Source organism: Dermacentor andersoni, chromosome 5 (assembly GCF_023375885.2).
Source record: "Dermacentor andersoni chromosome 5, qqDerAnde1_hic_scaffold, whole genome shotgun sequence".
NCBI classification, from domain to species: Eukaryota; Metazoa; Arthropoda; class Arachnida; order Ixodida; family Ixodidae; genus Dermacentor; species Dermacentor andersoni.
The window spans coordinates 166269781-166291634 of NC_092818.1; the positions used below are offsets into that span (position 1 = coordinate 166269781).

General features: G+C 44.4%; 2 protein-coding genes across 5 annotated transcripts in view; one reads left to right on the forward strand and one right to left on the reverse strand.

Moving 5' to 3' along the window:
* The first annotated feature begins 171 nt into the window (after nucleotides 1-171).
* On the forward strand, nucleotides 172-6598 carry LOC126531587 (thioredoxin domain-containing protein 5). 3 transcript variants are annotated; one of them, XR_008612723.2, is made up of 9 exons: nucleotides 176-423; nucleotides 518-712; nucleotides 800-938; nucleotides 1014-1076; nucleotides 1171-1266; nucleotides 1351-1476; nucleotides 2215-2251; nucleotides 4728-4855; nucleotides 6429-6598. XR_008612723.2 is itself a non-coding variant. In XM_050179166.2 (8 exons), exons 1-8 carry the CDS (start codon nucleotides 261-263, stop codon nucleotides 6537-6539), a joined length of 930 nt encoding a protein of 309 aa, XP_050035123.1. In that variant the 5' UTR covers nucleotides 181-260; the 3' UTR covers nucleotides 6540-6598. The 3 variants fall into 3 exon arrangements, 2 of the variants coding, with proteins under 2 accessions (XP_054927246.1, XP_050035123.1); XM_050179166.2 differs by lacking the exon at nucleotides 4728-4855 and having other exon boundaries at nucleotides 181-423; XM_055071271.2 differs by lacking the exons at nucleotides 1351-1476; nucleotides 2215-2251; nucleotides 4728-4855; nucleotides 6429-6598 and adding an exon at nucleotides 2098-2207 and having other exon boundaries at nucleotides 172-423; nucleotides 1171-1303.
* LOC126531585 (uncharacterized) overlaps nucleotides 6448-21854 on the reverse strand; it is a 31696-nt gene continuing 16289 nt past the window's right edge. For both annotated transcript variants that reach the window (XM_050179164.2, XM_050179163.2), the window contains exons 5-7: nucleotides 20119-20293; nucleotides 12484-12662; nucleotides 6448-10497 (exon numbers count right to left, since the gene is read on the reverse strand). In XM_050179164.2, coding sequence (XP_050035121.1) covers nucleotides 8698-10497; nucleotides 12484-12662; nucleotides 20119-20293 — 2154 coding nt within the window. In that variant the 3' untranslated portion in view covers nucleotides 6448-8697. The remainder of the gene's footprint in view (nucleotides 10498-12483; nucleotides 12663-20118; nucleotides 20294-21854) is intronic.

The window sequence follows — 21854 nt, forward strand, 5'->3', positions numbered from 1 at the left end:
TGCGCTGTCGTCTGCATTTCTTGTGGTCCACATTTATCGAATTCAAAATAACAAAAAAAAAGGCGCACGTTGCTAAATTTCAAGCTGACACTAAGCGCACTCTCTCTATATTTTTTACTTCATACACACACTGACCTGATCTCTACTCTTCTCGTTATGAAAACAAACACAAACGAGACCAAACCACCTGCTGCCTTGTGTCGCGTTGGAAGAAAACGCATGGCCCGACGCCCGGATCGGCAAGCAAGCAAAACACTTTCATGTTCTCACGTGTATCTAAGGCTTTTACCATGTTTCACAAAATTTTTGTGACACTAACTGTGCTCTTAGCAGCAAAATGCGTGTTCGCTGTTTCCTCTGACCCTGATCTTGAGAAGTTCCTCATTACTGTTGCAAAACACGATCGCGTGGTCGTAATATTCAGTGCGTACTATCATGTTTTTATTAATCAAATTATGGATATTGCAGTGGAGTGCTTGCAGACATTGTAAGTAGTGGTTCTCCAACTTATTTTCAGCGCAAGAATGCTGCACCTGCACGGATTGCGTCGAACTAGAACAGATTTTGAATGCAAAACAGCAGGAGCTAAGCGAAGACTATGGAGTTGGTGTTGTGAAAGTGGTTAGCAAACCGCAGATTGAAGAACGTTACGGCGTCACGTCTCGCCCGACGCTTCTCTTCTTTCGACAATCGGTTCCTGCTCTTTTCGAAGGTTTGGTTTGCGTAAAAACTTTTCTTGTTAATCTTTCTAAAATAGCTGCAGTGGTTGGTCCTACTAGCACATTCTCAATCTTCTCAGGTCGCCACGACCCCGACAGCATACTGGAATGGATCGGCCAGAGCTTGGAGCCTTCAGTAAAGGCCCTGGATGACAATTCCTTCGAGCATCTTACACAGGCTGCGACAGGAGCCACTACGGGCAACTGGCTTGTGGTGTTGTGAGTCGCTCTCCTACAGTTACTAGCCAGCACTTCTTTGTATAACACTAGCTAACATTTGTTTCGACGTAACAGCCACACAGACAAATGCGTGAAAAAAGATTCGGCAACTGGCGTGCTGGAGGGGCTATCGTCGCAGTAAGTTAACACCTGTCACTTAGAGCAACTATATAAAACGATAATTGCACTCAATCTTGTTCTCATAATCAATCACTTTCCTCTCCAATTTTAGGGTTAAAGGTACCACAACTGTTGCCAAAGTCGACATTGATCGTTCTCCAGGCCTGGTGGAAAGGTTTTCAATCAAGGAATGCCCCACCATCCTTTTGTTAGTGCAGTTGCTAAGGAACCATTTGAAACTCATGGTCAGTTTTATTTGGCACAAACTCATGTTTTAATTTTTCTTTTGCAGCTTCCGGTTAGGTAAAATGTACAAGTACAATGTCAAGAAGCTGGAGATCAAATCATTGAAGAATTTTGTGGATGGCTTGTACAAAAACATGAAGGCCCATCCAGTGCCAGTGCTTCAGACACCATTGTAAGACAGTTTCACTCAAGGAAGTTACAGAATAACCTTCTAGAGTGGATGTCCCCTTGGAAAAGTGAAGCCACAGACATTTTCATATGAGCAGCAATGGCAGCCAGGGGCCATATCGTGGGCATGATGTTCTCTGTTCTGGATTGATGACTTTCACAGTGGAGACTTTCACTGAACACCGATTGCCTAAGCCAGCAAGCAGAATGTTTGCTGAATTGGACATCACTCCAATGAAATGTTGCACCGGATGCTACATCACACAAAAGTGAAAGCATCCCAGAAAGTGATCAACGAAGGACACAGCCCTACCTGGCTGGAGGAAGTGTGTACTGTACACCCAACTGCAGTCATCAAATGGGTCTTGTGAACCTTCCTTGACATGTGTATAAGTTTCATATGTTTTCTGATGAGCAGTGAACATAGAGACAAATTTTATTTTGTTGACCGTTATAACCACATTTCACCAACATCTGTGTTCTGGCAACCAACAAGGGAATTTTTCTTAATTTATTCTAGAAAAAAATTTAGAAAATAACAAAACGCTAGATCCTAGTTCCTGCAGGCATGGCCTGCTTTTTCAAGCTAAGTTGTGTTTGCACGTGGCTTCACTTGTCCTTGCAGGAAGACATAGAGACTACCGCTCCAGAAGTTTTTATAAACTCCTCCTTTGTGCTCGTATCACCTTGCATTCTTCTGATGCTATGATCAACTACAAGAACCTGTCTTCTTCCTTTGCAGCGACAAGTTAGTTGAAAAAATTGCAGACTTCCTTAAGGTGAGTTGCTGCCAGTTTATGCACAACCTTGCAACAGTGTCATGAACATTGTCTGGTTTGTGAATATTTACCAAGCAGAAAAAAAAATTGAAAATCTGCTGTCTGAATCGCCGAAGGCACCATACTTCTCCCTAGGGCAACGTAGACCACTTCATTCATAGAATTACTTTCAACAAGCAACAACTTTTCTTTGTACAAGTAATGTCATAGAACCTATCAAACATTTTTCATGAAGCAAATATCACAAATGCACCGTGACATATCTGGGACAACCTTCAGTGACGTATCATGTAAAACATGGGAGTGAAGAACATGTTAAGAAGGTTCTGCTGAACTTATATACGAGACAAAACTTCAGCTCGGCACTTTCTTGAATGGCTGCTAAAATGGATACAAGCAGCAGCAACATAGAGAGTGGAACCTAGGAAGTTGCCTGTAGATAGCTTGCACGTGACATCAAAGACGCAGCTTCTCACCATGATGGTTCTCCAATATGGCGACTAGGATGACGTCAGTGTGCCATATTCACTGTTATGTATAACCTGCTTCCATGGAGGAAGGAAAGCGTAGAAGCTTCCGCCCCGCCGGCTGTGTTGAAGAGTGCTGGAGCCGCTCAACGCGCCAACAGCTGCAGCTGCTCACCTTGCTGGTTCACCATTGACACTTTGGATGACATATTGCAAGTCAGCAATTGTTCAAATGAGCTTAAAGCATTCAGATTAGGTTAGTATGTCTATATAAGCAAGTTTGCACCCCCAGGATCCTTCCAAATTCAGGTTAACCACACCAAGTACCAGCCTTGTGCTATGACACTACTTTTCACACAATAAGTTCACTGCTGAATTGTACTAAAGCATTGTTCTCTACTTAAATGCTGTACTGTCCACATTTGCAAAAGTTCATTGCAGTAGACTGGCTCAACCAGCCTCACGTTACATGTTGCACAAGCCATGGTAGAAACATCATTTAGATACATTGTAAGAAATTTTTTCTGTTCTTTTTTTCACCACTAGATGAGTTTCTGCATCTATTCAATAATTAATTTGGTAGTCGGCAGAGTTCTCGTCTTCATTCTTTCGTCCGTGTGTAACGTTATGGTAGCTCAACCAGTCCATGTGCTACTAGCCCAGCAAAATACCATGTTAATGTTCATTACAGGCAACAAATCTATATACGTAGTCACCAGCAGAAACCTTGCTGGCGACACACTATGTTCTTGCATACCCCGACACCGGCCTCTAGATTTTACTGCATTATAAAAAGTAAATGTTAATGATTACCAATAAAAATTAACTCACCATCCCAGCCCTGCGAAAGTGGATGTCCAGTTAAGCTGTTGAAAACCACCACTACAAGTGCTCAAGGGGTTATGAAATGCTTTATTGTAACTCGAGTAATGATAATTTTGACAGCATACTGCCACCTATAGTGGTGCTGCAACACTGAAATCAGTTGCTAGGCTGGTTCTTTTATGTACGAAAGGCTAAGGACGTCACGCCGCACGTCGCAAGCTGCCGTCACAACAGTAACCTTTACCGGAAAGCATGTGCAGGGGCACCTTATCATGTGTTATTTGTCAGGATGTTTTTGTGCTGGTTCTTTATTGAAACGTATGCTGTATGTGCGATTCCAAAGAATGTATGCAGTGTTCGCCTCACTTTCCCTGAGTGCTTGAAGCCTCTGCCTTACAGGGTTATGGGCCACTGCTGCTGGGATGGGCCCACATGGCAAGATTTACCAAAGCAAGATTTTACCTTAAGCAAGATTTTACCAAAAAGCTTGAAGTCGTGCTAACACAATAAGAGACATAATACCTAGTTATATAGACACAGGTAACTTCAAATGAATGTGTTAGGCCTACAGTAGTTACTATATATGCATAGTCACCCCAACTGCAGTATGTCTCTTCATCACAGCAACCACATGTAGCATAAATGCAGTTAGGTTTACTCTGCAACGAAGCTTTACTGTGACAGACCATGACCAAGGCTCGGCTTAACCGTGTCCCTATGTTACCAAGGAATTAATGTCACTTGTACAGAATTTACAAATTCCTTTACACAAATGTGCACCCTTGTAAGGCATAAGGTATAAATTTCAAAGGACTGAACAAGCAGTCACTGCTCTGACAGTGTACCATAACCACCATGGTGTGGCTTTTGCTGGTGTGCACTTCTTTAAAAAAATTCTAGCATGCATTTATAGCCTTATGCAGATGAAGTAAACCTATAACCTCTAAAGACCTGGTAACAGTTTAGGATCATAATTGCTTTTCAAGTTATTTAACTCTTAAAACACATTTTTAAAATTTTATGCGCCCTTTTTTAATGCTGAAGGCAGTATCTACAATTAGGTAAAGAAAGTAAGTTTCCTCCAGTCTCTTGCTGTAAAAAAATATTCTTTGCTTAAATTGGGATGTTGGTGCGACATTTTGGATTTATGTGTCAAATTGTGGTGTTCTAAATGCACTTCACAGGTACTTTTAATCGTCTGTGCCAACACAACGGTGTAGACCATATTAGTGTTGCTTTTCACGGGAGCTGGTGACAAGAATGTGCTTTAACCACTGCCACAGTTCCACATGCACCCGACTTTATATCTGGGGTGAATATCTTATGCAATCACTTTCAAGCTAAATTTGAAAAGGGTTGAAGGCAATGCACATACTAATTCTAGTACAAGAGTGTTCACGAGGATAAAAGCCTTGGTATCACAGCATTGCCTTTTCATTTAATTTTCATACTATGTCACAAGAACGTCACACATCTCTATCACTGTTTTTTAGATAAGTTCACTAGTGCTGAATTGTAGAGCAGTCTCCACATTTGTAAAAAGCAAATGCAAGCTGTGAAAGGAGAGGTTACAAAGTTGTTAGGTACTAGTGGCCATCATTTGCATGATCTTTGCAGTCTTGTACTTTACCAGATCATTTTGAAATGGCTTATGCCATAGGGTTCTGCATGCTTTGGGACAGACTTGACAAGGCAGTTTCATTCAAGTAGACTAGTGAACATTAGTCAAATTATTAAAAGGTTTAGTCATGGCAAGCTAATGAAACGAACCAAATTCACAGGTACAGCCTAACAGGCAATTTGATCGGGCTAATTGGTATGATCCTATGGCAGCGGGTAGCGTGGAACTTGCGAGGATGCAGCATCGACAAACCACAAGCACCATCATTTATACTGTGTCCTCCTAAATTCTGCACTTCCTGTTACTTTAGCATCACAAGTATAGCCTTTTTTTTTTTTTTTTTTTTTTCGAGAGTCCACTGTTGAAAAGAAAAAGGCGACGGATAGTTGCACGTACCACCATTAAAACCTTTTTCAGCTGCAAGTAAAGTCATTGTAAAGTGTTTTCACACCTACTTGTATGCAAAAGCTGTTGCTAAATCGCAAAGTAGCACTGTTAGGAGATTTGTACAAATTCCAAAATTAAAACAAATGTTCCTATATGCAGACCAAATTTAACTCCAGTAATGCCCATAGACCCTGTAATGCCCAATGTATCATGTATGCTACGCAGAGTTTAATGCCTCAAAATGCCGATTGAAGCACAGGAAACTTAAGGAAAAGACCATAGTTGCATTTTTGATATCTTGCAGTGAAGCTTCTGCGGAAGATAGTTTAACAAGCTGATTACTAATTAGTAATTAAGTTGTAGCTGGAAAAAAACATTTTTTTCTACACCTGTACTCTCCACGACCAGAAATGAACGTCAACAATTTGTTCCAATTTTCCTTGATGTGGAAATATGCTTGGGCATTACAGGGTTAAAGCACACAATCAGTAATGCAAGAGCAAATTGGATATTAGGCCCAAAATAATTACATACCTGATCAGTGATCAGTCATTTTACATGACCTACTGGACAGGTGTCTAAATGTTACTCTGAAATCGAGGCAAAACGACACTGTCAACAAGAACCAAGAGTATGTTCTTAGGTGATGGCGCTGCAGAAAAATGCTAAACGGGAAAAGAAAGCATGGTGAACACACGTGCCATTTGGTGTTTTTCTGTGGCACCATAATTTAAGAAATGGCAACTAGTCCAAATTTCCGTAAATAAGAAACCAAACATACTCACTGTTGAAGACTTGTATATTCCTGCAAGCCTGTTTCCCTTGGTGCTTTGTACACAAGCAAGCTCTGTTGACACCGTGCTTTATTCTTTTATAGGAACACAGAAGAACTGTGATGCTGGGGTTTGTGGCATTTTTCTCTGTCACATACACCTTGTACAAGGCTCTTTCACTTCGAAACACACAGAAACAAGTAAAGAAGGATTGATCTTTGGACCTGCCTGTCTCTTACTGGCAGCTGTCAGAATAAAAAACTTTCACATTGTCGTCCAAATTGTATCTTTGGTTTATAGCACAACCTCTATTGCAAGTTGCCCGGGTGTTGTCAAAGGATCAAGCAAACTTGTAACCTTAACATTTTTGTTTAATTCTGCAGTTTCACATGCCAAACTATGGTGTGACACATGCCGTAGTGTGGGACTACAGATTAACTTTGGCCTCCTGGGGTTCTTTCACCTGCACCTAAACCTAAGTACATGTGCATTCTTGCATTTTTTCCCCATTGAAATGCGGCCGGGTTCAAACCCCCAAGCTCAGCAGCATAACGCCATAGCCACTAAGCTACCATGGCGGGTAACTTGTAACCTTAGAAAGTACATGTTGAAGTCTCCAACGTACTTAAAAGGACACTAAAGAGAAAAGGATATTTGAGCTGTATTCGTCAGTTACCGTACTAAAATACAAAAAAAAAAAAAAACTTACGAGGAGAGGAGGCCAAGTAAGCTACGAAAGACAAATAAAAGATGATGGCAATGCCGCCTTGAAGTCGTAGATTTTGACTGAATCTGCTCAGGCCTAGTCAACATTTTATCCATTGAAATGGTCTACACTGTATCCTTAAAGACCCAAATAGTGAACATAGCAAGTTTCATGGCTTTTTGCAGAGCCACATTGCTCCAAATAAGAGAAAATAGTTTGAAATCCATCACAAAGATGTACTAGTGCCACGGATTCAGCACAAAATCCAAAATATTCAACTTTGACATTAAAGGAGCCCTGAAGCATTTTTTATCGAAGTGGAGAAATGCATTTGAAGTGAATATAAGCTGTTTCAGAAATACTTTGCCACAAAAAGTACTGCAATGCATTCAGCACAGGCGCAATTATTGGCAATCAAACACAGCCTCCACTGTGCTCCCATTGCTTCTTCAATGCCTTGCAACGCCAAGACTACGGCGCAGTGAGCCGTGCCCACAACGCTCCGCCTTTGGTGCCTGTGATGTGCTAAACATAAGCCAAACGCAACTTATGTTTAACTGCAGCGAGCCACAGCACGCTTAGCCAGTAGACTCTTGGCAACACCCTGCGGCGGCCGCAGTATCTATGGCATGTTAGCCAACCGCAGCTTTATGTCAGCTATCAACGATTATAGTAGCCGTCTAAGGAAATGATGAACTAAAGCGTACGATGACTAAATAAAGCGTATGGAAGAGAATGAGGACAGAGCCTTCTGTTAAAAATAGAACGTTGAGAGAAAGGCGACTTCGCAATCCGCTTACAAGCTCCACGCATCGTGTACGACAGCAAAACTTGGCCGAGATGTTCACAGCAGCGTATGCCTGAGGAGTGGTTCAGGGCCCCTTTAATTATCTCTTCTACTACAACCTATTACCGTGAAATTAACAAAAATCAATTTAAAAAAAAAACCTTTTCAGAATAAACAGAGTTTTGTGTTTCTCTTAAGTGTCCCTTTAGTTTATGAAATGAAAGGTAAAAGTGAGCAGTGCAACATATTTCCTAAAAGCACCATCAGATCAGCACAATTAACATCAAGTACAGCATATGCTGGATGCTACACATTATGAACAGTAAATAAATGCAAAAAAGCACCACAATACTCAGGTATAACAAAGTGAGGGGTTGTTCATTAAAACTGCAAAACAACAACCTGGCAGCAGCACATCAGTGTGACAGCACTGTAATTAAAAGCTTTTCAAGTACTATACAGAAATATATTATTGAAGCTGACGTTTGGTTAAAAGTTAAAATGCTTCAATACTCAAGGAAGTTTGCAGAACAGTGCCACTGCAGTAATCTGCAACAAGCGCCATGTTGGGAGTACTACAATTCTCTTAAAAGCATATGTGATATGGAAGATCCACACAGAGACTCAAGGAAGAGGCGGAGGCAACACTGTGCTGGCATGCTCAACATGGTGGAAACGCTTTCAGCTCCTACGCTGTAAAAAGAGGGTTGGTGGAGGGTCAACAATCCGTAACACATGCCGCCATTGCCACCTGCACTACTGTACCTTGCAAAATGTTTTTTGATGCACTTCTAGTCACAGGAGGGGCACCCCTGCATCATTAAAACAAGCAGGTGCAAGCCGGCTAGGGTGTACTGTACAGGTGTGCGGAGGCTGGACGTCAGCATCGTGAGCCATTCAGCGATTCATTTTCCACGTCGTCACTGCAAAAACGCCTGTTCAGCCACTGAGCCTCTGTGCCCCAAGCGGTTGAGCCAGACGTTGTCTCTGGTGGCGGAACCACAGCACGTGCCTGTGGCTGTGAAGGGCACGCACAACAGCTACCAGTCTCGAGTAGGAATGTCACTGGGTCCCTGGCCATGGGCAGAGGCGGCAAGCCTTGACGTTTGGACAAAACCACATACCTCTGCCGCCTCTCCCCCCACGTGAGACACTTTGGTGGCAATGGCGGAGGCACTGCGCTGGCCTGACTAGACTCCCCCTCGTAGACATATTCCTCTTCGTCGGGAATAGAGGGGGCTGACGTGGCATCTGAGAGCTGGCTACCATCACTGCCGGTGTCTGCAAAGTCTCGTGATGTCCATGTTTCCTCGTCCTCTTCCTCCTCCTCATTGTGGTGCGAAACACGCAAGGAACCCGACGACGCTGTTATGCTGAGGTTGGGCATGGAGTGTGCATGCACTGGGGCCAACACTTTAACACTGGCCACAGGCACCCAGGAAGGCTCTGTTGTGGGCGCAAGCTGGCTTGTCTCCAACGGCAGCGTCACAACAGTTGGTGTGGCTGTTTCCGTGGCATTGTTGCTGCTCTCCTCAATGGACGTCTGCTTAGGAGGCTTCTCACAGATGACGCGAATTGTGTGGCCAAGTTCAGAGATTATGGTGTTCTCTTCCGGCCACTCTAAGGCTGATGCCTTCCTGCCACGGAGGAATGCAAGGCTTCCACCATTGCGAATGTTTTCATGCCGCAAAAGACTTAGCCTCCTTGATATGCACAGTGGAATGTTTGACAAGGACTTGAATGGGCTTGGTTGCCGCTTGCGCCGACTGCGAGCGGGCAAAGTGTGGAACACCAGACCCCCCTTGTGAAGAAAGCAAGGCACCTCAACAATGAATGAGCTGCTCCCCGTTGTTCTATGCTTCCCGTCGCGTGCCGTTGTTGTCGCCCGGCAGTGCACCTCTGGGAAGTCACCGCCAATGGTGACCACAACATGCCTCTCGGCTGATGGAGTGCTTCTCTTGGAGGAGCAGCCTTCGCCCTGGAGTGCACCTTCTGCTACACTGCAGTGGCTTGCTTCCGGTGGAGAATTTTCCCCACCGAGACATGCCACGTCTTCCAGAGACGGCGGCTGTGAGTAGGGCGGTGGCGGACCCCACAGGTATGCAGGGATCTCTGTATAGCTGCACGGTGGGTCGGGGAATGACTGAGGACCATACCGGGGGTTCATCTGGAGATGGTGGAACACTCCATCATTGGACCGTGTACGCCGGTGTGCAGCACGCACTGCTGCCGCAGCACTGCGTGATGACACTCCCCGGGCTTCAGCTGCACGTGAACCACCACCATGGGTACAGCCGTTGCGCCAAGGGCTCGGCGAACTGCCGGGAGGGCCCACGAGCTCAGCAGGTGAGCTGCAGCGCCAGCCATCTCTAACAAGCAGCCGCTCAACCGCGTTGCAACCAGGCTGCGACGAAGAGGAGCGAGTGCCACGACGCGTCCATGGCAGCCACCAGAGTGGCGGCCGGCGGCGGCGGAGAGCAGCTGTGCGACTCCGCGAGGGGCCAGCGACACTGATAAGCTCTTCAGGGCTGGGGCGATCGTGCGAACCCTGCTGCTGCGGTGCCAGCAGCCGGTAGTCAAGCATGTCCCACAAGGGCCATGGGTGGCACATATCACCATAGCAGGCACAGAGGCCGTGATTGGGATGACGGCGGTACAGCAGCCTTCGACGAAGCTCCAGCTGCGCAAGAGGGCACAGCAGGGGTTAATTCTGCCAAGACACAGTAAATCGAGTCATATGCCATGCAGGAAAGCAGCATTAAATACAATAGAGTAACAACTACAGCCCCAGCAATACAGCCAGCGAGTCCACATTATTGAAGCAACAAAGATTTTACAAGCAATGCAGTGTTTCTTTTTAACTTGGTTCACAAGGCACCTTTAATCTTTAAACTATTCAATTCTTTAGAAGATGCGAAAATAATGAAGGAAGCAGAACACGCTGGACAGTAAAGTAATGCATTTCGTAGTCACTGAAAAACAGGCTTAAAATCCCATGCATGTCACTGGTGGGCTCTGCAGTTAGCACATAAATGCTCAGGAAAAGCAAACCTTGTGGCACTGTGGTTAAGAGCCAGCATCGTACGTAGCGCCTTGTCCTGTCGTCTTTCTTGTGTCTGTTGTTTTGCGCTAAACAAAGTATTCCTGGATCGTACAACATACTGGGTGTTTCACATTACTTGAACCAAGGTTTAAGAAGATGTGGTACACTTTAAGCGATTGTGACTTATGGGATATTGTTTGTAGTAATACCGAGTTACTCAGGTAATTTTTTGTAGTGCGATTAGTTAACTAATTAGCTAAGTTCAAGAATGCAAAACTTTAAATACAGTCAACTTCCATTAATTTGACCCTGACGCGCCTGACAAGTTTGAATTATCTGGCAGATTTACTTATCTGGCATGTCGATTCAAACAATATGCAGAAAATATGCCAAAACACACTGCTGATTCGTTTTGCAGGATTTGCCCTAATCTTACATGCCCTCAAATCAATTGCGCCCCCAGTTTCTACGAGTCTAAAGTAGAAAACTAATGTAGAAATGACATTGAAGCTCCTAAACAAGGCAGAAATCAAATGCGCACCTGCTATTTTTAGCAAGAGAAATGGCAAGGGGTCAAGCATGTTGCTCAGTGGTGGCTGATTCCTAAAGTCAGCTTCGCCACAATAATCTTGTGTTACACAGTAAAGCATACGAACGTCGCGATGGCAATTTTGCTATTCTATTCGATTCCACCTCTGAGGGAATTTTCAGCCCAATTTCCTTGAAAGAAAAAGGTGAGTGCTAGAATCAGGTAAATACTGTAATCAGACATCGCGAGGTACAGGTGCAAAGAGTGGGCTTGTCAAGATGGAGTGACATGTGCACTGTCTTCTCAGGTGTTTAATGCAGTAGACTGCATAACCTCGAGTTATGGAGACTCGAAGTGAAAGGCAGATGAAGCATTCACTGCTGCGGGTGCTTTTCATGATAGTGCGTTCCAGTGCGAGGAGCACTATCAGTCACGGAGGAGGTATAGGCACAAAAGCGTGGATGGCTTTGCTTCATTCGGCCGATGTGAAGATATTGCAGACACAGCATGAAACTGTATCTTTGGTTGCTGATTCTCAAACTGAACGAAATAAAAAAAAGAAATATTTCTCATTGAAAATACTTTTTTGCCCAATTTCCCAATAATTCAAAATTTTGCTGCCCCTTCCGAGTAACATAATTCTATTAGCAAAAGTACTCATTTGCATAAAAGGTTGAATTTCAATATATAACCAAATTTCAATATACTGATGCAAACTGCCTATTTTACAGACATTGTTATATTGTGGTTTAACTGTGCTTCCACTCTTGAGCGATTCACGCAGTGCAAATGCCTCAAGGGCGCAATCGGCGTCCTGTCGGTGTACTTGAGAACTATGCAATATGAAAACATACACTGACAGGAGATGAGCCACTGCTCTTGCTACATCAACCTCACCAAATTAGCCAACCAAAGTAAACTAGAAGTGACATTCCCAAATGTGATCAATCAGAAATACAGCCCCGGATACACAGTGACATATTGCAGCACCTTCCGAGTCAGTCATGATCATATAAGACATGTTTTAATTACCCCGTTCCGTGTTTCAGTTCATGCAGATAGCACATGCATAAAACGGGAAGGGGTTTGAGAACCTGTTCGAGGTAGACCTTCTTGCGCTCGTGGCTGAGCAGCTGGTAGACAAGCATGGAGGAGAAGATACACACTAGGATGCCAACCACTGAGAGGCCAAAAAGTGCACGCAGACAGCCATAGAGGCTGCCGTGCACCACCTCACAGCTGGGCGTGTCATTGAATACAAACTGGTGCTCCCCTGCACAGAGATGGTAGGGGAACAAGCCTGAAGCTTTCATGCACAGAAACTTGTTTCTCTAAGGAAAGTGAATACTTAGGAACCAAAATGGTAAGAGAGCCTAATAAAACATCATTTAACAAGTAAGATTATTATGGTAGGAGCTGAGATTTAATTAAATTCTGGGGTTTTAGGTGTCAAAACTATGACAAGATAATATCACAAGAAGCCAACAAACAAAGACACCAAGGACAACATATGGGGAAATTACTTGTACTTATTAATTTAATATAAAAAAATGATAAATTAGTGGAAATTAAAGTAGATGAAGAAACAACTTGCTGCAGGTGGGGAACGATCCCACATCTCCGCATTACGCGTGTGATGCTCTAACCAATTGAGCTACCGCAGCACCATTTTCCCAGCCACTTTCCAGAGCATTTATGTTTTACTACTAGAACTAACCCTGGGAGTGTTAGCCAGCACCACCACTCACAAACCTTGGTGGCAGATATGGAACATCCTTTGTGCCACAGGCGTCGCGAGTATGTGATCTTTTTGGGAGAAGGCAACTGGTCAATAAACCCATACATGCTATTTGAAGGCATCAATGTTGCCGGATTTAAGACCCCCGTTATACAATAAACGAGAAGAAAGGTGGTTAACCAAGGGACCCGATTTTGATTAATCAGAAAGCGGATGGGAAAACAGTGCCGCGGTAGCTCAATTGTCAAGAGCATTGCATGCGCTATGAAAAAAATATGTGGGATCGTTCCCAACCTGTGGCAAGTTGCTTTTTCATCCTCTTTCATTTCCATTAAGTTATCACATCTTTGATTAAATTAATAAGTACAAGTAATTTCCCCTACATTGTCCTTGGTTTCTTTGTTGGCTTCTTACGATTAATAAAAATCGGGCCCCTCAGTTAAACCCCCTTTTTCTGGATATGATTATGAGGCACGCAGTTGAGGAGGACAACAGATTAATTTTGACCACCTTGGGTTCTTTAATGTCCACCTAAATTTAAGCACATGAGTATTCTTGCATTTTCATGGGGGCAAAATGGGGCTGCCGTGGCCAGAATTGAACGTACAACCTCAAGCTCAGCAGCACAGCAGTTCAGCAGATTTGAGGTGAAAAATGTGTGTAACAATCACAGTAGCATGGCTCTCTTAACTAAACTTTAAACTGCATAAAATAGTCTAAAACATTGTTAAACAGAGAGCATGTATAATGTGCTGCTGTTGCTCCTCATTCTATTTATCAGCACCTTTCACACAATGGTGACATTCAGGTCCTCTTGTAGCAGGTGCGGAGAGTTCTTACAGTTCTTTCAGTTACCTGAGAAGCCACACAACTGTTACATGATGGCGGCATCACACATTTAAACAATAATTTTTATGGCTGAAAAAGCATTCAAGAGGTTATGAGCAAAAGCAGTATGAAATTGTCATCTTGCATCGAAGTTACACAATATGACTGTGGCCATTTGCAAACAGAATATGCGCTGCACTGCAATGGTTGAAATGCATACCTGCCTACCTGTGAACATGCAAGTTAATAAAATCCCACAGATCCTATACCGAGGATGAGGCCGGGGGGGAATGGGGGGGGGGGGGGGGGTTAATGAGAATTTTTTAAATACCGTATTTACTCTATTCTAACACGCACTCAATTGTAACTTACACCTGTTTGCTGTGACCTAAAAGGAGGAAAGTCCTTTACAGTGCCACGCACCTCATCATTTCATACAGAAATAAAACTCTCTCTCATATGGAAAAACAAAGATTTACTCGCAATGCACTAAAGTTGCGATAAATTAAAAAAGTAGCAGTTTTACCCGAAAGTCGAAGCATCGACTGCTACACGAAAATTAAGGATGGTAGTTTTACCGGCTGTATAAACTTTTAAACATTCGCTTACTAATTAACAAGCATGGTGTCACGCGCGCAAAAGCAAATACGAACACGTTTCACTCAATGACCGCTTTATAAACTTTATATAAACTTTATATGGAAACTTTATATCAGAATGCCGGAGTGAGAAAGTCCGGCAGCAGGAGTGAGCGAATTGACCTTTGTGCAGCCTCTCGCTTCAGTGTGAACTAAGCGACGAGAGGAGAAAACAGCACGGTGCGCTTAGGTGCGTGGACTGTCTCCATCGCAGATTGCTTTCAAGGTAGGGGCCGCGCAGCCGTGCCTACGCAGCATCTGGTGGAGTAGAACGCCTCTCCTGTTTGTGCCAGTCCCGCACGCAAGTTTCGCGAACTCGGAATGCCCTTGATGCGGCCCAATTTCCGCCCGTCTCCGCACAAGTGATCACTTTCCTTTTAATTGCGGCATCGTGATGGAACACTAGGAGTGTCTTCACAGTCGGCACTTCCATGCTGACGGAGCAAATGCAGAAACGGGAAGATGGACGGTGGACTAACCTTAGCACGCATGCGTCTAAATGTTGTACAAGAATCCCTCACGTGACCTGATCCTAGATACCTAGAGACAGGTTCGTTTAGGGACTTTTGAGAAGGCACGATGGTGGCGCCAAACGACGCCGTGGCGTGTTCATTGTAGACATGATCGCTCTCTGGCCCGCGCCCCGTGCCGACCGTGCATTGTTTAACGTTGCTTATGTGATTGTGCTTGTTTTGCTTGTATGTTGGTTGTAGGCTCTGTGTTGGCGGAAATCGACGAGTAGCGGTGGTGTGGCAGTGCGGCTTTGGCCTCGGTGGGTTCTGGCAGTACAGATTCTGCGTTGTGTGACCTGTGTTCCTTGAGAATCTAGTGGTGGTGACGATTGAAATGTCGCAGCACAGTTCAGTGAATTGAGATGTGGCGTCGCCGTGTCCGCCTTTGCTTAACAAACACTGAGGGATGTTCTGTTCTATGCGAAGGTTGCGGGTTCGGTCCCCAACTGCGGCAAGTTGTTTTTTCATCCAGTTTCATTTCCATTAATTTATCGTTTTTTTTATTTCATTTATTAAGCACAAGTAATTTCCCTTATGTTGTTCTTGGTGTCAGTGTTTGTTGGCTTCTTATGATACTGCTCTCTACAAGTCACGTAAATATGACTGCATCAACCATTTGCTGTTCAGCGCCGAATGTTTGGTTTGTGTACTGTGTGGTTTGTGTAATGAGTGGTGCAGCCGTGCAACGGGGTGGTGGAGGAGAAGGGGTGGCTTTCGAGCTCCAGTTGTGCGTTCACAGACATGTGCTCCCGTTTTGATCTCATTAGCGGCTGTCGCGGGATTGTGATGCGTTTCTTGCCTAGCATGAAATTTACGATGCTAACACACCGCTTGTTCACGTTCTTCCGTACCAAATGTCATTTGCATGATAATCGTTTGCATGACACAGTCACATTTACGTGACTTGTAGAAAGCAGAACATCCCTCGATGTCCGTTAAGCAAGGGCAGACACGGCGATGCCGCATTGCAGCTCACTGAACTGCGCTGCGACATTTCAATCATCCCCACTGCCGGATTCTCAAGGAACATTGGTCACACAACGCAGATTCTGTACTGCCAGAGCTCACCAAGGCCAAAGCCACACTGCCACACCACCACTACTCGTGGATTTCCGCCAACATCGAACCCACAACCAACACACAAGCAACGCAAGCATAATCACACAAGCAACGCTGAACAGCCGGCGCGGGGAGCGGGCCAGAGAGCTATCACGCTGACAATGAACACGCCACAGCATCGCTTGGCGCCACTATCACACCTTCTCAAAAGTCCCTAAACGATCCTGTCCCTAAGTATCTAGGATCAGGTCACGCGAGGGATTTTTGTATGACATTTAGATGCACGCACCTTGGCACATGTACTACAGCACATGGAGGACGCTAGGGCAGCTAGGCATAAGCTAGGCTCTAAGTGCATACGAGGCGGCAATTTTGAAATGCCGATGGTGATATGGTAACATAGATTTAGGGTCGTACTCGATTCTAATGCACAAACAATTTTCAGGCCCGTTTTATCGGGAAAAATGTGCGCGTTAGATTTGAGTAAATGCAGTAGTTTGCCCTAGACGCACACCTTTTAAGGGATACAGACTTTATTTTATCAACAGCCTTTCAACAACACACAAGCAGCAGCAAGCTTGCCACCGCAAGAACTGACAAGCAACAAATTTTTTTAAAATCGCAATGGCTTCTTGTAAAACTATTCTGTTGTCGATATCGCATCAGCAACTATTCTCTATAAACTTGCTCAAAGCAAGTACCCCTTGTGCGTCCTTTCACTATTAGAAGAATTCGAATGAAAGGCTCGCAGATCAACGAGTGAACCTCTTTTGCGAACAGAATTTATTTGTTGTAGATGTCACAACATTCGTAAAATGTTAATGTGAGCCCAAATTCGTAGGCGTTACGAAAAATTTGGGAGAGTTGGCAGGTATGTAAATGTAATCAGAGTGAAAACAGACAATAAAAATATGCTTCAGCAAGATAAGAGTAAATTAAGGTTAGAGGAATGTATGTCCTCATACTTACGAAGTTCATTTTTTATCAGCTGCAGTTATCTGCGAAACATCCCAGGAAAGCAAAGAAAATCTTGTCGTTTACGTGAAAAAGATGCCAACAACCTATACATCCCAAGCATGGAATCATATCTGAAAGTGGCCCCATACATTGTTGTGGCAACTAACATATTGCTGCAACTGATAACCTTGACTCTCTGGCACCTGTGCACGGGCCTACATCACAAGTACTGAAGTGTATTGTGTGACTACATGCAGCATTCTGCTGCACACAATTGCCATCATAACAGATATCTGTTATCTGTTATCATAACAGATAACCGTCTTGGCAAGAGAATGCAATTGTCAGGGCAAGGGCACAGTTCTGCCCATTCATGTCATACGACAGATGTAGCAATAGGCCTTTTTATTTCTGTTAGGCAGCTACCAAAAGCTGAAAGGTTAAGAATTGCATAATGCAGTGACTATATGTTAAAAATGCATTCCTTGCGATCAGTGCTTCACAGTCAATTTGCACCAGCACTGCTTGCTCAGACCACTGATGATTTTGCTTTGCTAACACAAACTATGCCCTCCATTTCATTTCATAATATCCAGCTGAGTATTGACACTTACGGGTTTTATTTTGCAGCTTATATTTACCTTCATTTTCATGCGTTCATATTAAAACTAACATGCATGTTGAAAAATAAAGCCTCTTTTTCAGAAGGGTATAGGTTTGGGCTGGTTGGTAATACGTAGTTACACTAGAAGCATAGCGCGGGAAGGATGGTCGACAAACACTAGACGACAAGCGCTTGTCCTGTCTAGTCTTTGTCGATCGTCCTTCCCGCGCTATGCTTCTAGTGTAACTCTTTTTCAGAACAAGACTTCTAGTGCAAAATTTTGTCTGAATTTAAAATATGAAACAGAGAGTGACATGTTTTTTCAAATCGGGGACCATGCTCTCTATCGATCACTTTCAGGGACACATGCATATCTTCATTGCATAATGTCCAGCGCAGCGCCTCAGCAGCCATCCTGCCTACACACTCAAGAACTACCATAGAAACCTGCGTATAATATGAACCCGCATATAGTACAAGGTGAAATTTTTCGGCCGCGAAATGGAAAGAAAGTTTTATCCGCATATAATGCGAGACATGAAAACTCAAGGAAAACATTTATTTAAATTGCACTCCGCACTTAAATCACTGTCTTCCTCAGCTGCGCTCTCTTCGAATAGTTCCTTGTCAGACATATGTTCCCAGAGGTACTCATCCTCTGTACCATCAAGCACGTTCGAGATGCCGCACTTCTTGAATGCACGACGCACAAGGTCCTCTGGTATGCTGGCCCATGCGTCCACAACCCACTTGCATAGCGTGGCTGGTGAAGCCCGCTTCAGCTGCCCGGTCGGTGTCACTGCACGCTCACCTGAGCGCATCCAATCTGCGTAACACTGCTTGCCCCGTCCTTGAACAGCTTGTTCATGCAAACCTCTAAAGGCTGCAGCTGAGACGTCATCCCACCCAGGATAACGACGAGTTCAGCGCTGGATTCACGCAACAACCTCTTCACCGAGTCGGCAAACTGGAAACGAAATGCGTCCAGCACGAGGATGGACGGGAACAACAACAGTGCGCCGACAACAGCACAAGATTCACGACAACAGCACAAGATTCTCGTTCATCCAGCCTTTCTCATGGCATCTCACGACCACATTTTTTGGCATCTCCTCACCTTTAGGCACTGTCTTGCTCTTGAAGACGACATAGGGCGGGAGCTTGCGTCCGTCGGCCGTGCACGACAACATGACAGTAACTCGCATTTTCTTGTTGCCAGTGGACCGGACAAACTTGTTTAGAGCCCTTTTCGTGCACGGCAAAGGGCGATGGCATGTCCAGATAAATCAGCGTTTGGTCAGCATTGCTGATTTGCCCTAGCTGGAACTTCTTGGACTTGTGCAGCAAAATAATGTGGTGCTGAAAAGCCACAAGCAGCTCTTCGAATGATTCGGGCAGCTTTTGCGAAATCAAGTTTGGCGGCGTAAGAAAAATCCAGCACGGCACACGTAGTGATAAATCCAGTGCTTGCTTGCTTTGAAGGCGATGCTTGGTAGCCCTGTTTCTCTTGCAAGCTCCTTAGCTTTTGCCTGCACAAGCTCCACACTCGCAGCTAGATGCGCGGCTCGCTGTTAGCGTACGAACTCCATCAGGGTGAGTTCGATTTCCAGGAATGTCCCACTCTTCAGGCGGCAAAAGCTTCTCCGTGTTCCGCTGCACGCAAAAAGAGCTTCCTTCTGTTGACACCACCCATAAATGTTTCCCTCGTTGACGCCAAATTGCCTCCTGGCCACACTGTTGCCGATGTCCTGTGCGGCTAAAATAACCTTTCTCTTGAAAGCAGCTGAGTACTGTTTTTGTGGTCAGGACATTTTGGTCCTTCAATGCAGAATAAAAAAGATGCACTTCGCAAAGCTTGGTTTGCACGTGTGCTGCCAAGGTGCGCACTCAACAATAAAGAAACGATGCTGTACTCACACAGCAATAATGAAACCAAGCCATAGCCACACAGCAATAACGAAACCAAAACTTCTAGCCCAAATTTCTGACGGAAATTTTTGTTCGGATCCGCATATAGTATAAGACGAAAATTTGGGAGGCTAATAATAGGAAAAAAACCTCGTATTATATGCGGGTTCTTACAGTATGTGATGTGAAGATAAAACAGATGAGATGTGTGCCACTGTTTTCGTCAAATCTCCTTCTGCTGGCTTAACCAACTGGTGCACACTCAAAAGTGATTGGTCCCCAAAAGTGATCCTCAATACGGCCCTATGGCATTCAAGCACAAAGTTGTGGTGAGAAAAGGGGGGGAGGGGGGCTGTAAACGATGCACTTCTTTAGAAGAGAACTTGGTAATTACAGGATTTAATTAAGCGAGCTCAACATTAAACATGGACAGCCATTTCTAGTTGCTTTGGGTAATCGTTTTATGAGGGAACAGTGTTGCTCACCATCCTGAGCAGGCGACTCTGCAATAGCCGACAAGCACATGCAGGCCCTGTCCTTAGATGAGTAGTCACATTTGTGTAGCGTCTGCAGCCGGTTCATGTGCACCACTGTGGTGGTGACCGTGATGACCACACAGAGGAGCACACAGGTGAGGCAGCAGCCACCAGCAAACTTCACCTGGACCAAAAGAAAGTGAGCATTACTTAGAATGCGCAAGGGTGATGCATTGGACAGGGACACAGATAAAAATGCCCGCAGAGCTGTAGAGACAGGTGACACAGACCTGTTCGGCAACAGTGGAAATATACTGCAAGAAATTACTTGAACCAGCAAAACCTCAGGGTAGGTTTATGAATTACTATGCAAAATACTAACGTGAACAAGAGTTCATAATTGGTAGCTAGCCTCTTGAAGTTGTGCAGGCGTATATTTATCTAGGCCAAGCAGTCACAGGTGACCGAACTCATCAGAAGGAGATTTCAAGACAAACAAAAATGGGTTGCAGCACACGTGGTAGGGACTCTCAAGTGATGAACGGCGACATACCATTGTCTTTGAAAAAAGAAGAAAGAAAAGTACACGATCAGAGCATTGAATCAGTACTGAGCTATGGAGCTGAAATTTGGAAGATAAAGAAACTTAAGAAACTAAGAACCACACAACGAGCAATAGAAAAGAATATGATAAGTTTATTGCTAAGAGGCAGAAGGATGGCGGTATGAATGAAAAAGTAAACAAGAGTACTTGATATTCTAGCTCAGATTAAGAATGTGGGTCTCAAACATGCTCTCAGGACAAACAAACGACAACACAGTAGTGGGCACAATCATAAGGGCATTTATTGCACCTTTAATACACCAATCTAGTCAGCCGAATTACTACCAATAGAATATGCAAATGTGCACTGATGAATCGGGGAAGTCCGACTCACCGTGACAGGATATCAAGCGAATATCTTCGCCCCCATGCAGGACACCAACGCCTAATCGCTCGCATGTACAATCACACGAACGGTAGTGAGCTCGAACGACGGTGTTCATCCATCTCAGCTTATCATAGGACGGTCCCGCAAAGTGTGCTAGCGGGTGGGCAAAACGTCACCAAGTTGACTTCCAGCCAAAGAGGGTACTCCCTTATTCACCCTAGTAAACCTGCCACTAGGTGGCGTTAGCAGCACAACACTTGCACCATCTCTTGTACAATCCTGCAACTACGCCTACCACTGGCGGCGCACAGCCACACAGGGAAGCCAGATTACATGAGACTCAAGTTATGCGGTGGAAAACAATATCAGGGGACGCGCTAGATTCGAGCATCCCCGCAAGAGGAGATTAGGAAATTTGCAGGCGTGGGAAAGAGTCACGTGGCACAAGACAGAGGTGACTGTAGATTGGTGGAAGAAGCCTTCATATTGCAGCAAACATGAACGAAATAGGCTGACGATGATAATGATTGTGCACATATTAGTGCTTACAGGCTCATACACAGCACTGCATACACAGCATACACTGCATGCAATCTTGTGCAAAACCAACACTATCCTGCAAAATTCTGCATGGAGTCAATGGCAGAGTATTTCAGTATGCTGCACAATTTTATGTGCACAATTTACCAGTAGGCACACATATTATGTGCTGTGTATGCAGATAGCTATAAAGTACTCAACTGGTTAAAAGAAATGTAAGTTGACTGGCGACTTATTTACAAATGAAGAGGTCAATTCGATCACAGAAAGCAG